Source organism: Centropristis striata, chromosome 10, assembly GCF_030273125.1.
Source record: "Centropristis striata isolate RG_2023a ecotype Rhode Island chromosome 10, C.striata_1.0, whole genome shotgun sequence".
Classification (NCBI taxonomy): Eukaryota; Metazoa; Chordata; class Actinopteri; order Perciformes; family Serranidae; genus Centropristis; species Centropristis striata.
The window spans coordinates 16,777,520-16,794,995 of NC_081526.1; the positions used below are offsets into that span (position 1 = coordinate 16,777,520).

Here is a 17,476-nt window from a genome sequence, read left to right on the forward strand (position 1 = left end):
TTGGCTTTATGCCCTGAAAAATGTTTCAATTTCTTCTCTAAAAAGACTATAAATATGTCATATTCTCCTGATGGTGGTTTCATCGGAGGTCAAAGTTCCAAACATGGTTTATTGATATAACATGTTGTTCAATTAAGCCACCAAACTTTTTAGACAACGACAAACCCCAAGTCAGAGCACAAAGACTCTCTATTGTTTGTTTGTTTTTCCTCTCAGAAGTATATCTGTAGATTTACAGTAAGCAGATCAGTTGTCTTCCAGTTTCCTTGTGTTTCCTCTAATCTTGCATAGCCAGGCCTATCTCCCCAGTGCTGTGTCAGTGTGGAGAACAGGTCTGGCTGTATCCTTTATAGCTCTGGGATATGGAGAAAAGCCTTCTGACTTGTTTATAATTACTTCAACAAATCTTTTTGACCAGTGCTAAGCCCTTGATGTCCCTGCAAAATAGATAGCTGAAGGGGAGGAGAATTCAGTCTGAAACAGGCAGCAAATTGCAGGTTTTTCCAAATAGTCAACATCCAGTGAGACTAATAATTCATTCATTCATTACCTTTTTTGTTTTGCATGTGGTGAAAAAAGGGCGAACTAACAAGATAAAAGCATTTCAAACTGGCTCCAAAACTGTGCATTGATTTTGTTTGGTGTTTTGTTTAAATATGTGGATGTCAGGTTAGGTAACACTTGATTAATGAGAAAACAGATTTGTTCCCTGCTCAAGTTCAATGATCTTCTTCACAATGTAGCCAAGAGACTTCAACTCCCTGCAGAGTAACTACTACATTGACACGTCGATACAGAAGGGAGGCGTACCGGAGGTCCCTGGGTGTCTTTTACAAAATGGTGTGGTAACCCAACTCACCAGAGAGGTGAGGGAGGGCAAAGGGGACCTGGCTGTACTGTGAATCAATCTTTCCAGCACACAAAGTTGGTCGAGGCTGCACTGCAGAGATATTATATACCCCAGAAGGGAAAGGACCTCATCCTGGATAATTACAGCTAGTACAGCTTAGGGATCTCTTCTGGCCTGCTGATATCTGACTGCTCAATCTGCACTCTTCATGCTGGCAATAAACATGATGGCCAAGCCTGCAGAGTGCTGGGGCCTCATCAGCAAGTCTAGAGAAATACCACCTATCAGAGACTTCATGGATGACTTCACAGTAACAACAACAACACTTCCAGGAGCTAGGTGGACCCTCCAGGGGTTAGAGAAGCTCATGTTGTGGGGTGCATGAGTTTGCAAACCAGAAAAGTTCTGGTCCTTGGTTCTGAATAGGGGGAGCATCAATGACAAGTTTCACTCCAGGGTGGAAGATTGAGTAAAAAGTATCAGGAATATATTCAACTGCAACCTGAAGGACACAGACTCAATCAAGACTACCAGTGCTGACCTGGAGAACTGGTTGAGCACTGTGGACAAGTCTGGGCTCCAAGGAAAATTCAAGGCCAGGGTCTACCAGCAGAGGAACATCCCAAGAATCGTCAGGGGGTGAGCAGTGATTGTCACAGATGGCTGGGCTTGCCACGCAGCCTGAGGAGCATTACAGGAACAGGATGTACAGGAACAAACTCAGGCTCCTGTTCAGCTGTCAGAGAGGAAATTATCATTCAACTCAAGTCACTGTTCTGATGACTTGTATCTTGACTTAAATAAAAGACTTGAGACTAAACTTGGACTTGTAAGTTGAAGACTTGTGACTTGACTTGAGACATGATGACTTGAATGTCTCTGTAAATGTAATGTTTTTAGTTTAAAATATAAAAAAACATTTAACATTGTCAATGTTTAAAAGTGATGTAGAGCAAATATTTTTGTCAAGGTATTTGTTTTTTGTTTCATTATGCTGTGAAAGTGTAAAATGACTTGACTTGGGACTTGACATGACTTTACTAAAGACTCTACTTGTGTCTTGACATAACCTGTGCACAAGAAAAAAAATGACTTGAGATGTGCTTGAGACCAAATGTCTGGAGTTACATGTCTGTTAACATATCAATTTGTGTCTACATTTGAATTTGACTGCATTCTGTTTTTTTTATGAAGAGATTACATGATTGAATATAAACGAGTCTGATAACATAAATTTCACTCAATAACAATACTTACTAGAAAATTTCCTCTGGGGAAATTCTGAAAGGGCCACGGGGGCTACTGCCTGTGTGGACACTATGATGAGATTCTTCAGAGATTTCAAACAATTAATACTAGTAATATTATGATACTATATTATATACAAGGAGCACACCTCCAACAAGCATTCCTTTTCAAGTATTTATTTATACAGCAACCTATGCCCTTTCAACCTCAAAATGTGTGTGTGTGTGTGTGTGTGTGTGTGTGTGTGTGAAACATGTGTATCTGGAGGAGTGTGTGTGTGTGTGTAACTAAAATCACATAAAGTTACCTGTGTGTGTGTGTGTGTGTGTGTGTGTGTGTGTGTGTGTCTGGTTCTCTCTTTCTGTGAGAGATGGATGAAAGGATGAAAGGCACCACAGTGACAGCAGCCAGAGGTGGACAGACTGGAATTTCTGGCCTCGAACAGAAAGCATTTTTGGCAAAACCATAATACCTATCATTGATCCGACTTCACTTTGAGCGTCCTGAGTTCTTCCTGAACAGCTACATATGTTTGTTTTTTTAAGAAAAAAGAAGAAATAGCTTGGTCAGATTAACAGTGATTAACTGTTAATTATGCTTTTCTACAGAAATCTTCCTGCGTTTTTAAAATGGGAGTCAATGGCTGTTGGTGCATGTTGGTGGTGCATCTGTGCGTCCTACACCCAAACTATAACTCTGACAGCTTTGACAACCAGAGGATTGTGAGTGAGAAGACAAATTTTCGTATGTTTCTATTTATAAATTATTTCTAGTGGAATTTGCGGCCTGGAGCACGGTTTTCAAATGTATTTTTTGACAAGTTTTTCTCTCCCTCTACACTCCGAGCGATGATGTCACACACTGTGAGACGAACATTCCATGCAATACACACCCATTATAATCTCAGAATTTCTTTGATTGATAAAAAACTATATGACCTATCGAAACGTGGATTAATACACCAATACACAAGATTTGAAAATCTTGAATTTTTGTTCTTTTTTGCTAATTTTTTTTTCGGCGGCCCATTCACTTCAATGCAAACTTTTGCGCAGTTTTTTACAACTTTCATCGCAAAAAATTCGTATTCCGTAGAGAAAAAAATAGCACACCGATCCCAATCAAACTGTACATTTTGATATATAATTTTGGGACGAGCAGCGGGACCAAATTGTGTCCGGAAGAGGAAGAAGAAAATATCCACAGTATAACAATAATCCCAACAGCTATTGCATAGCTGTAAGGACCAGTGCTCTGTGCGATTGCCCCGTGCCCCTAAATATACAAATTAATGTTATTGAGATACATTGGTCAATAATATCAGTATTAAACAGGTATTTATACTTCAATCAATCAAATCAAAATTACTTTATTTATCCCCGAGGGGAAAATCAGTTAGTCTGGTAGAATCTCTGGAAGAATGAGACAGCCTGATGGTTGTGGGAGCGAAGGATCTTTTGTATCTCTCCGTCCTGCAATGGAGAGAGGAGCCGTCCACTGCTGTTTTTTTGGTCCATAAAGGTTTTGTGTAGGGGATGATCTGGGTATTTCAGGATGGCCTGGAACATCTTGACAGTGCATCTTTCCACCAAATCCTCCAGTGTGTCCAACCTGGCTCCAACCACAGAACCAGCTTTTTTTTCTTTTTTTTAAGTATTTTCTCTTTATAAGGCAGGCAGGCCTAATAATGCAGTATCTTAGGGTTTAAAAAATGAGTGTACTCGGGACTCGACTTGTGACCATAGACTGTACACATATTGTGACTTGACTTGCCCAAGAATAAATAACTTGGGACTTGGAACCAGCTTGGAACACATTACTTGAGTCACATATCTGCTAAAATGTCAGTTCGTGTGTACGTTTGGATTTAATTGCGTTCTATTATTTTCGATTTTTTAAAATTTATTAATATAACTTATTCATGCATGATCACGCCGTGCGATAGGAGGCGATACAGTCGAGTGCGGCAGGTTGTTGGGTTTTATTCTCTCCTGGTTTTATTCAAACTACGGATCGACGCTTTCAGTGGAGCCGGAGTCACTTATCAGAACTGAGGAAGGTTTATGCCCTTTCCCTTCAGCGGGTGTTGTGTTTGCTGCGCTGCTCTCCGTTGTGGTGCAAACTAGTTAGCTCATAGAAAAAACCCGCTCAGTACTGGAGTTCAACACAGTCGTCTGGCCTGTTTTACTGAGCGGCATTTGTGTCCGACTGCGCTTCCGCCATGTTGAAGTGATTCAAGTTGTGAGTGACTGCTGGGAGCGAAGTGACAAGCCCCAGAAACCGGACTAGAGAGAGTCAGGGGGCTGTTACCGCGCCGGTGACGCAGGAAAAACACCCAGAAGCAGAGGAAAAAACGTAGGAATTAGATCTTTCTAGTAACAGGTTTTGGATCCTGCGAAACTGTCACTGATAACAGGCCACGTTTATGTAATATACGACGACAGCACCGTTGAAGGCTGGCCGTAGCCCGTGAATAGAGGGAAGTCATATCAGATTCCTGGTGAGTTGTTAGCTGACTAGCTGGTGATTGTTAGCTGGCTAGTATTAGCGTCAGCTGGTGCTGCATGCAAGGTAACATTACTGCATTTTGATTGCTTCTGTAACTCATTTGCTGGCGGTTTTATATATGTTAGCTATTGCTTATTTAATTTTTGACAATGTCAACGCGATTAAATTGCAATTCATGCTATTAACAGTGCGGTGTAGTGTGATTAGCTAGATTCACTGAAGCCAAGCTAGCGCTAGCTACCCGCAAATGGCTCTGTCTACAGCCTGAGAAGGAACATTTCCTTTAAACGTCTCATGTTTACAAGTTACTGATATTTGGTTATCTCCCACTTGCAATTTTTATATTTCACTAATAGCATATTCAACAAAAGCAAATTGCTGTCAACATTTTGTGCCACTCGGGCTTTCAAAGTATAAATTTCAGTTTGTTTTAGCTAAGTTTTAACTGACGATACAGGTCAGAACACTCTACATTTCAGGAAATAGACGACTCCCCTGTCACCAACATATTTTACGTTATCCAAGACAGCAAGCTAGCTTTACTTATTCTGAATGCTGAAAATGCTGCAAAGAAACGTTAAGATGAATAGTTTGGTGTTCATCTTTTAGATAGTGAAACTAGTTTTCTAGTTGTCGAGTCATATCAGCAAGCCGCTTGTCCCAAACGTTAGCTATATGTGCACCAAGCTAACGGCTAGTTAACTGTTTATCAAGATTGCTGCTCGTTAGCTTGCTAGCACGACCGACTCTCATTGTAAATGGCGTTACGGTAACACCGCTGGTCAACAATAATGCCGGGGAAAGTGATGTTAGGTCGATAATGATTTTGGTTATTAACTAAGCTATCTGTGTGCTCAAGATCGCCCGTTATGTAGCAAAGGTTTGCTGGGCAAGTTTAATGTCAGGCCCGGTCGGATATTGAGGCCTGCGTGTCTCAGCTAACGGGCTGTGGACGACAAGGCCGTCGGGGCTCTGCTCGTCTGGGCGGATCAACCTGCAGGCTCAACCTGACGCTGGTTACCGCAGCTAGTGAGCAAGCAGCAGGTTAACTAACCAAACGCCAGCTGGTAACTAACCAAACCACCAGCTGGGTATTGACGGTGCTAGTTTGTATTGGTACTTACGTAATGCCACCGTGTACTTGCTATATGCACCTTGGCTGTCTTAATTTTGAAGATTTTGCAAGGTAACTCATAGGGATGCACAATATTGGATTTTTTTGACGACATCCGATATGCCGATTTATTGCAACTCATAAAGCCGATTACCGATACCGATATTTTTTTCCCACACAACTAATTGCACAGATCTTCATCTCTCTTCTGTAGTGGAATTAGCATACAATATTGTGGAGCATACTCTTATCACATTTGTTATGTAATATTAATTCCTTGTGCAAAATAAGAAAATACTTGATGCTTAAAACTGCATACTTATTTTTGACAGTTGCTTTCAAATAAAATACAAAAAGATTCATCCTACTTAAAACTTGGATGATGCCCTCCCTAAGATAATCAATAACAATACCCACAATCAGGGCAAATTTGGCCAATTTCACAATTGACATAATAAGTAAACATGTGCTTAAGATGCAACAGAGAGGTGATGGGCAAACAATAAAAAATTCCGAACATATGACAGACATAGGCGCCGAGGTTGTGCATTTAATCAAGTAAGCAGCACCACATTATTCAATCGGTTTATTATATCGACGGATATCGGCGTGTTGGCCGATGGCCGTTAATTTTTAAGCCAATATCGTCCGATACCGATAACATGCCGATAATATCGCGCATCCCTGGTAAAACATATTGTTAAATGACCGATTCTCCGTCCATAAAATGTGTGTGTGTTTTTTTTTTTTCAATAACACTTACGTAAACCCTTTGGAGGTTTGACCTAGTTATTTATTTTTTCATTTTGACTTAATGGATCAATATTTTTAACACAAAATAATTCCAAAAAACACAGAAAAATTACTAAAAACAAACCAAAAACACACACACACACACACACACACACACACACACACACTCAAAACACACCAAAAACATATATATATATATATATATATATTTTTTTTTTTTTGTTTTTGTTTTTTTGTTTTACCAAAAACACACTTAAAAAACACAAACAGACAAAAACACATAGTAAACACAAAAAATGCTGAATGCACACTGCAAAATTAGAAAAACCTCTGCAAAAAAAGTAAAATCATATTACTACACTTGGTCGAGGTTTGCTGAAAAAGGGTTAATGCATTAAATTGGACATGGAAACGTCTGGAAAAGCCAAAACTTTAGAGAAAAGCTGACAGCAGGGCTCGATGCTGCTTCGTTTTTTGATGTTGTGACGTCATGAAGAAGTCGTGCTAGGGCGCTTTCGTGGACTCCAGAGGGTTAAAGCCGGTTTAGTCCAAAAGGCTGCAGTTTTAGCTAGCTTAGCGCTTGTTTTATTAATAGTGGTTGTTGTTATCGTATGTGTGTGTGTTACTTTTTTGACACTGTTGATAAAATATAACCTGTTTTTTGTGCGTCATGGAAGTAACCCACCCTGTTCCCCCCCATTAGTAGATTGTAGTCACTGAGTGGTTCCCCTGGTTGTAGCTTTCGATACATGATATGACATTTCGTTCTCTCGCCAGGTTCTGCCATTATAATGACTGTAATGTAATGTACTGTGTGCAATGACAGCTGCAGCCCAAATTACTGATGCTGAAGCAGATGTCGCTGGCCACCTGTAAAATAGGAAATAATCTAGTTTCACTACCCTCAAACTATGGAAATACTGTAGCAGTAGATAAACCAAAGAGAAGTTATAAGTGTTGGTTTCACCCAGGTCATGTCATGTTAGAAACACACTAAAGAGATTTATGGTCAACCAAAGTTACATTATCACACCCATGTTAACTTTTAAGGCACTTGGTTGCAAGACAGACCCTTGTTTATAATAGTAACAACCAGTTATTCTTCTTCAAAAGGGCAGAACAGTAGCAGTTATGGTTCTTAATGATGTTTATATTCTCAAATGTTTTGTTGTCTTATTTCCAATTCTAATGTTTGTATAATGTGCATTGAATATTGTACTTGAACTCTAGCCTTCTTTCCAGTCATTTGTTGATCGGCTAAACTATTGACCTTTCTGGGCAGAAGATTTGGTAGACATAAGATTTCAGAAAGTAAGTGAAATTAAGTTCATAATGAGTCACAGACTCATGTTTTTGGAGCTTACAAAGGGTCAGATTCAGACATGGGGTGATCAACTTCACCAAAGCTTTCAGCTGGCTTAACAGCATAGAAGATGGCTTGAAAATTTTCCATTTTGTGTTAAAACCATTGAGTCATGTTCTTTTTCCTTTATGATGCCCTGAACCTTATTGATTTGAATAACAGGATTCTCTGGAAAAGGGTTCTGGCTTCATTGCCATTCTGTAAAACTGATACAATCCTTTACTACTTAGAAATGCAAAATAAATACTGCTGATGGGAATGCATGCATGCATGCATGTATTGGTCCCAAAAAGTCACAATAGTTCATTAGTTCTATCATTGTACAGCTATCCATGTCAAAATATCTCTTTATACACATAGCTGCCACTCTTCGAGCAACATAATCTGTTAACAATGGATGCTATAAAGTAAAACAGAATAGAAAACTTTAAATCAAATTGTATTTCAAATTGTATTTGAAAGTTATCTGTTATGAAATCTTAAGTACTGAACCTTTAAATTGAAATGCAGGATGAAGTAACCTTAAAAAGGATATTTATGTCCCTGACAGTCAAGTCCCAGTGCCAATTGTGAAATTGGCAGGCTGCATCATGTTTTACTGGTTGTCATACTGATATTTAAAGGGGTATTCCAGTGTCATACAAGCTATGTCTTATTTTTCTAGCTTTATCCATTGTTCCTATTACTATTAATGACATTGCCCTCACTCAATTGAATTTCTATGGTCTGTCAATGCTGTGACATCTCCAAAACAAGAGACCCTCTTGTGATGGTATCACATGAGACATGACACCTATTCAGGGTAAAGCTTGGATGCCAGTGACTCCTTTTCTATTTCCTAACCCCTTACTTCTGGCGCTCATGCTTGGACCACACCCATCCTTGACCTTTGTCCTTTGATCTCAACGACACACCTGTGAAGTCTTCTAACTGCATATTTCACAGTCGTGACACTATTGAGTTGACATAAAATTACCTGTCAAAATACCCCAGTTTGCGCTACAGTAGGTGTCTCTAGGACCAAATTTTGCCATCATGACCAGATGCACAACCTCACAAGGTGAAAACAATGCCAAATGAAATGCTCTTGTAACTGGTAAATAAGTTGACAGGGCGAGGAACATGTGCAGTTAGACAATCATGCAGCATTTTTTTTGTTTTGTTTTTTTTAAATTCCTTTTTGGCATTATGCCTTTATTTGACAGTTACAATGTGGATAGTGACAAGAATCATGGGGGGAGAGAGAGAAACAAATGTCCTCGGGATGGAATCTAACTGGCAGTTGCAGTGTTGTATTTTTGTGCATGTTTCTTAACCATTTCGGTCAGGGGCATCCTGATCTTTCAGGATTTAAATGCACTGCCAAATTAGATAAACATTTGGAATAGAAAATGAAAGCAAATGGTCTTTCCCAAACCTTCTGTGGTAAACACCTTTTAACCGTTTTTGGACCAACTTCTTGACTTAACTCCCAGTGAGGGGATTTTACTGTCATTACAAATTTTACCTCCAAATAAAGTGTCTTAGATAATTTGTTCAAATTGCTGGGTTGTTGGCAACAGTCCAATCATCTCAGGGTTATTGCCCTACGTAGCTTGTAGCAATGAAGCCAGGTTCCCAGATCTCAGCAAATTAATGTAGTAATTAACTTTTATACATTTTAATTGATAAAAACTAAACTGAAAAATAAACTTTCAATGAAGACCAAGGTTTCCAGAAAAAGTATGACAATATAATATACATTGCTAATTACTTTATCAGTCAGAGACTTTGTGTTCATGTCTGCCCTTGTACACATTTTAAATGGTGCTGTTGATTGGGGTGGGACCTGAGATGTAATCAGGCAGGCTGTATCCTCTCATCGCATGTTGATAGACCTGTGTTAACATGATGCAACAAAATTTCCAAGTTAAATTATACTAGGCACTAGGCAATTATAAGCAATTGCTTTTATGGTGTATCAGAAGATGCTTTTATAATCTATCTGGGATCTGATCTTTGCAAATAAACCAGACTTCTGGAAGACCTGAAAACACGATCCACGTGAATCTTGTCTGTTAAAATTAATGCTGAATATGAATATATAGCTATATTCCTTCCTTCCTTCTGGAAGGATGATGGACCTCTATCCAATCAGATGTGGTTATCCACAAACTATGGCAGGATATCAAAACACTGTTAACTTCAGCTGCAGTTGTTCTGGGTGACAGATGATTTAAGGCTGTTCAGCTTAAGAATTTTTGTGCTGTGCCTACAAAAGCTATATGAAGTATTCCTACTATATTTTAATATATTAAATAACTTTCATAGAAAAATATGAATTGTTCAAATTCTAAACATTTGATATATTAATAATATATAACAATTGCAACGCTTACATTTTCTTGAATAATGACCAACTTAAATTTCAGAAAATGAAAAAGTATAATAATGAAACCTATGTGAGGCATTAGAGAGGTAGAATGGCTACTTCTTGCCAGTTCCACCAATTAAACAAAAATAAATATAATATATGAGGGTGGTGTATGATCAGGGCGTGGTGGTATTTTATGTGTGTTATGGGTGGATGTGGTTGCTCTATATCACATGCCTGTTTATTATGATGTTTATCATTGATATTAAAATCGCAAGGCCAGAGCTGGCAGTGACATCGGCCACTGCAGTGTTGTCCCATGGATGGCAAATTTACTTGGTGTCTGAAAGAAGTGTAAAAGTGGCTTATAATAATTGACCTTTGAAGCTTCTCTGTGGTAATTTAGAAAACCATGCAGATGTGGGAGACGCACCTAGAACTGTAAATGCAAGATGATTCTGTTGCTTACTTTGTTAGGTGTAATTAAGATGTAATGAGTCAGGAACAAATCATTAATGATTGGTGCTGGATATTCTGAATCTAATTTAAATCGGTGATCTGTGTTAGCCCTCCAAAGCTTGTTCACAGCAACATAATTTATATCTAGATGTCACTGAACACAGAACTTTTCTGAGGTAGCTTGCAAAAAAATGTGGTTTAGCTATCATGCACAGTCCATTTCAGAACAAGTTAATTCAGTCATTGCGGTCATTCCTGCAGTACAATATTATAACCACCTTGTGTATTACAAGTGACTTAACCAGCCTGCTCATAATTCTGACCTTTACCCCTCTTCCTTGTTCCAGGTTATGCAATGGTCTCAGCGGCACATCCAGATCTCCAGGTGCTTGTGTCCCTCTCTCGTGTGTTCGGGCTCTCTTCCCTCTGCTCTACAGCTGAGGTGGCTGTGATTTCCCTCCTGGCTAGCGCTCCCTAAGAGGCCAAGATTGCCAAGATCTGCCCTGTGGCGAGCATGACAGCCACCACGCGTGGCTCTCCGGTGGGGGGCAATGACAGTCAGGGCCAGGGCCAGGCACCTGATGCTCAGAGCCAACCCCCACTGCCACAGAACCAGGTCAGCATCATCTATCCAATTAATACTCAACATTAGACCTCCTCTTACTGTCGACAACTACACCCACCATATTTTTTGTTGAAATGGTTTGTTCTTATCTCCCATTGGCTGGCTATTGCTTTCATCCAATGCCATCTAAGTGTATGTCATTTAAATGAGTGTGCATTACACTTCCTTTCCCACGGCAGACACTTATTTAAATTACCCTATGAAGGGAAAAGGGACTGAGTGTGTTTTGACATCTCTTTTTTTGTTAGTCCAGACACTGCAGCACAGTTTTTTTTAACAGATATTGCTCGTACCTAAACCACACACAGATGCCCAAGGGGACGAAAAAGCAGGGGAGGAGGGAGCGGAAAAGGGGGAGATAGGGAGAGAAAGGGAGTGAAGGCGAGGCATCAATGAACAGAGCCTCCTGAGTGATGGATAAAGGATGTGTGTGTGTGTCTTTGTGCGTGTGCGTGTGCAGGCCTGTGTTGGTTAGAGATGAGCCGTGGTGAGACGTGAGAGGCAAGCTGCCTATGTAGGTCAGCCAAGCAGAAGGAGCCTTCACCACACACCCCCACATTTCATATTTCTCAGTTATACATCTCCCTCGTCTATGTGTATCCCTCTTTTACTCTCTCATACACAGCTGTTCACACCAACACTGATGTTCATATACACACTCGTTAGATGAGGGAAAAAAACAGGAATGGTCACACTGGTGTTTAAATGTAAATTCATGGATGCACATTGTTGCCTTTGTTTCTCAAACAGTCTTCCTTCCAAATATCCTATTTGATACCACTGTAACACAGATACACCCACATACTAACACATTTATACTTCTAACACAACCATGTCAGCCCTCAGTATTTGTTTCCTCTGGGTAGATAAGAATGAAAAGAGCATTGCTCTGTATGCCAAATACTATGAGTGTAATGACTAGAATGGCTTTGTTCAGAGGCCTTTCAGGAGAGACACCTGCTTTTTTACACCTGCTTCTTTATCCCTACATGCATGCACACTTAGTGACCAGGACAATAGAAACCCAACCCCCATACAAGAAGTGGGCTTTGCCTTTTCAGTTGTATATGGCACTATAGAAACGCGTAGTAAAGTTCGCTCTTGCTTTGGAAGTTAAAACAGGGCTTAACAGTTATGTTTTAGAAGGGGTAACCAGGCTGGCAACCATGCATCAGCTTTTTGTTACAGAAACTCGAGTAAGTATTGATGCCATTTTTGTTCACGTTCGTTCATCGTAAATGGCATACAATGCAGTCACACCATGACTTAAGAATGACAATGTGACACAAAAGATTTGAAACTTTATTACAGAAGCTGAACAAAATTCTATGTAATTTGTTTTATCTTCTTTTTGCCATTGTCTCTAAAACGGATACCCTGGTAAACGCAAGTAAACACACCAATCGTGACAATGTCTGGTTCCAGTTCAGACTGTTACAGCAATATTTTAAATATCACTAATGCAACAAATGTTAAAAATTAACTCATGTTGGTTTACACATGTTGCTGATTACAGTCCCTATTTCTGGTTGCGAATGGCAACCTGGCAAACACTACTGTTGAGCATGGCAAAACGTTTCATGTTGATTTTACTTTTATTTAAAAAAGTATTAAACCAAAAATGATGAATTTGATAAATTTAATTTGATTTGTAGCAGCTTCTCTGAAAATTGAAGTGCATTTTACATTCTGTTTTGTTGTTTTGCCTCCGATTTGGATTGATTTATGCAAGAAAAACATAGCCTTTAGTAATAATCCAATCATTCTAGTGAGTAGGTAGCAAGGGATGTAGCAAGACAGACTGGTGCATTGAGCTTGGTGTTTTTTCTATTTATTTTTATGGATCGGTATCAGCTACATAAAGTCAGACCCATCATTCTGATCATTTGTTTGCTCTGGATATAATCAAGATGCCCCATTGTGCTCCATTAAAACACTAAAATTTGCACACCCTTGTTAGAGAGTGACCAGACGAGCACACAAATTAGATAAACAGCAGCCTGCCGTTTCAGTTAATGATATGACGTTGAGTGTCAGTGAGCTAACAGGCAAAGCTGCTTTGTTTTTGAAAAATGAGTGCTATGTCGTTATTTCAGCATTTCTTCACACCTCTGGTGATTATGGTGTTGATTCTTTTATATTCATTTATGTTTATTTAATATTTCATCATCCATATGTTAAAAGACACAACATCAAAACAGATTGCCCTGAGACATACTGGTGGTTGATTGATTTAATACCATGACATCCAGTCAGGAACCTGTCATCACCCCCTATCTCACCCTGTGTTTCCTGTGACTGTCATGCTGTTGTGGGACAGTGGTAGTAAGAGAAGCGAAAGCCAGAAGGTCGACCGGTTCAATTGCTGCACCGGCAGGACAAATCTGGGTGGGGAAAGTGAAAAGCTTTTTATGCATTTTTGTTTATGATACGGGGTCTGACATAGGATTACTGCCAGATTTTGGTTACATAATACATCTACAGAGATCAATAGGCATTGTATGGTGTTGATTTTCTGTGATTTTTTTCCCCCAGACATCATCCCCTAACTCATCTAATGAGAACTCTCCAGTGAGCCCACCAGATGAGCAGGGCCAGGGGGATGGCCCCCCTCAGCTTGAAGAGGAGGAGCCCGCCTTCCCTCACACTGACCTAGCCAAGCTGGATGATATGATCAACAGGTACGTATTCACTTGCTGAGACACGCCGCATCCTCAACACACAAGATACAAACAGAACATGGACCAGGACTAACAGAAAATGCCAATTATATGATTCATTCATTTTCATTTTCATTGCACTGGCTTTTCAGTGAGTTTGTATGCTCCCTTTAATATATACATTCAGTGAAACACATTGCACTATGTCCTAACAGCAAAGTAAATTGACCCATTTGGCGTGCAGGTTGACATTACACATGCAGTATCCATACTTCTGACACATACACTGTGTTTTTTCCGCTGATTCACCTTTTTTCCCCCCTCCCAGGCCTCGCTGGGTCGTACCAGTTTTGCCAAAAGGAGAGTTAGAAGTTCTCTTAGAAGCTGCAATTGACCTGAGTAAAAAAGGTAGGACAATAAAGAATGTTCTTTTGTGTCTACAAAGATGTTTCACAGCTTTTAAAGCAACTTTAAGGGTTAATCACGCAGTGCAGATTGTTAATCATCACCAATTCAATTAAAGTATAAAGAATCGGACAGCTACTAACGACTCCTTCCATTGTTAGATCATATTAAAGTTTAGACCATAGAGTCTCATAAAATGGTAAAATCCTGCCCTATAGTTTGATTACATATTTTTCTGTTTGAGATTAATCTGTCCAAAACCTAAAGATTTTCAGTATATCAAATAAAATGAATACAATTAAATTCAGGCTAATGAAAAATATTATTGAACTTTTAAAGTGGTCTCTGACTCGACTTAATAAATAAAAAATATTAAAGGTGATTAAAAATCTGATCTGCAGAGAACCTTCATTGGGCTTTGTACTGCCTTCATGGTCTTCCTTAGTGTCTCACTTTGTAGCACATTCTATATGATTTGTGTGGTATCCAATGAGGGTTGTCTTTCCTTGCAGGACTGGATGTGAAGTGTGAGGCATGTCAGAGGTTTTTCCGAGATGGTCTGACCATCTCCTTCACAAAGATCCTGACAGACGAGGCAGTCAGTGGCTGGAAGTTTGAGATTCATGTGAGTTTTCATTATTGCTTTGTATTTTGTTGCTTCAAAAATAGCTTATTTAGGTAAGGAGTTGATGTTAACAATCCAGACTTTTATTTTTTATTTTTCAAATAAAAAGATCATTCTACAATAGACATAATAAAACGAAGGCTTCAGTTTTAAAAGAAGGAAATGTGGCTGGTGTTTTTAAACGACGCATATAAAAACTTGATTTGAGTGGTAAAGGATAGCCATGGTTGGACTTTGACCCCTCCGTAGAGCATAAAACTACTTTGTGCTGCTTTAAATGGGAGGGATCAGAGGTGTCATGAGAGGATGACAAAAATCCATATTATTGGCATGAGGCACGACGTCACCTTAGCTGTATTTTTTTTTCTTTGCCTTTATCTCATTGGATGCTTTAATTGTTCAGACCTTAGTCTCGCCTGTAAATTGAGTTTTCTGTTTGGTTTTCTTAAAGCTGAGGGAAAGTGGCAACGCCAGCAGTGATCAATGATCTTTTTGTTAGAAGTAGCTGAGGCTGGCTGTTGTGTTGTATTAAGGAGATTGATCTCTGGAACCTTTTCATGATAAACTAGTGAGACAGACAAGGATGAAAAGGCGCAAAGAAGACTTTGTTTCTTCTCTCACCCTTCAGTAATGTTGAAGACATTTTTTAATGTATAACTTTATTTCAGTATGTTACACAAGAAGCAATTCTTTTTTATGAGTCACAGCTGCTCTGATTATTCTCATCACACTCAGAAATGTTTGTGATGAAACCAGAGTCTTGTAAACCACACAACCTGACAGATATCTAAAAGCTTGTTTGGAATGCTTTGATGAGTCAGTCCCGTATTGATTACCTATATCTGGCTCCTTAAGATTTGTGAAGCAAGGAGTCATGCAGAAAAGGCAGTGGATGGTCATTTTATTATTGACATGATTAGCAGGCACACATTTTATTTGTTTATGTGGTATTCTGAAGTTTTCACCTCAAATATGTTTATAATGTAAAACTGCCAGTAATTGCACCAAATGCAAGGTAAACATTTGACTTGACGGGTAGTTTATTTTCAGAGGTAAGTCTGTGGCAGCTGCTCTATCAAGGCTCGCTTGACTGCAGGGTAACTGGCCAGAAGCCATGAATAATATAGCATTTCTCATATTTCCAGGTGCAGTGTATTAATTGTCAAGCGTCTTTTGTAAGAACAAAAGCAGGACCGATAGCACTTAATAATTAGAATTGTTGTAATATGCGTTTGCTGTGGCATATGACTGATCTCTTTATTTTATAAAAACATAGAATATTATACTGTGAGAAATATTTCTATTGCATTAAAAGGAAAATTCTACTTTAACATATTTCCAGCAGAGCTTCCATCCTTTCATAACCTGTTTTCAACAGTCTGTGTCTCTGAAATCCACTTTAAGGGCTGCAGAAGACTAGATTCAGGAGAATAAAGGCTATAAAAAGAGATATGATTAGAACATTATTTTTCTAACTCATATTTTTCACAGAGTGTATACTTCTGATGATATTGCAGTAACCTGTCCACAGCTGTCAGCTGGTATTAACTTAATGTAGTTAACTTTTTTTGAGGCACATAAAAGTTCTGCAATTATGTTTAATTGATAAAATGTGCAGGGGACGTATATGCGTGCACTGATTTGTGGAATGTGTCTGGGGATTCAGAACAAATTTAATAATGTCAAAGTGTATTTACGTGCCTTTTTGTTGTAATAACTGCAGGACCAATTATAAGAATATACTTAGACCATCCAAGCAAAGCTTATGAGCAAAAAAAACCCACTGGATTTTCAGGCCAAAATGCAGATTTATTGTTACTAAATCAGAAGTGGATCGCTACATTCCTGAGAAAGACATTTTCCTGTTTGACTTGAAGTTCTCTTCCTATTCAACTCCTGCTTCTTTTCTCCTTCTATCATAGTCAAATTATTGATACACCATGTTTTGTTTGTTGTTATTTTTAACCCACAAACCTTGTTCCACAGAGATGTATCATCAATAACACACACCGGTTGGTGGAGCTGTGTGTGGCCAAGCTCTCTCAGGACTGGTTCCCTCTACTGGAGCTGCTGGCCATGGCCACCAACCCCCACTGCAAGTTCCACATCTACAACGGCACACGGCCCTCTGAGACTGTCCCCGCTGGTGCACAGCTGGCCGACGATGAGCTCTTTGCCCGACCACCAGACCCACGCTCTCCTAAGGTGAATCAACACTGCAACAGTGGTCCAAGCACGAAAACTTTTGCTTTTAAAAACAATGTTCAACAAGTTTTATGAGTATCATAAAACATATTATAGGCTCTCTTATCCGTATTCGTTCTGACCAGGTTTTTCTTAAAATCGACTTTTTTGCCCAGCAACACACTTTGAACAGTTTAGGTTGTGCACATCACTGTTTGGGCATGTAGAAGATTAAATCATTTTTTCGTTAAAAATAATCATAATAATCCTCCTAGACAGAATCCATAGAGTGGCATTTTAGTCTTACCTTAAGGGCCCTTATGAAACAA

At 39.2% G+C, this 17,476-nt stretch overlaps 1 protein-coding gene across 6 annotated transcripts in view; it reads left to right on the forward strand.

The window, feature by feature from the left end:
• Positions 1-4,083: 4,083 nt before the first annotated feature.
• usp9 (ubiquitin specific peptidase 9) overlaps positions 4,084-17,476 on the forward strand; it is a 42,213-nt gene continuing 28,820 nt past the window's right edge. For 5 of the 6 annotated variants that reach the window (XM_059342230.1, XM_059342233.1, XM_059342232.1 and 2 more), the window contains exons 1-6: positions 4,084-4,598; positions 10,996-11,264; positions 13,809-13,954; positions 14,262-14,341; positions 14,851-14,963; positions 16,950-17,168. In XM_059342230.1, coding sequence (XP_059198213.1) covers positions 11,163-11,264; positions 13,809-13,954; positions 14,262-14,341; positions 14,851-14,963; positions 16,950-17,168 — 660 coding nt within the window. In that variant the 5' untranslated portion in view covers positions 4,084-4,598; positions 10,996-11,162. The remainder of the gene's footprint in view (positions 4,599-10,995; positions 11,265-13,808; positions 13,955-14,261; positions 14,342-14,850; positions 14,964-16,949; positions 17,169-17,476) is intronic. The other variant, XM_059342231.1, reaches the window with a different exon arrangement.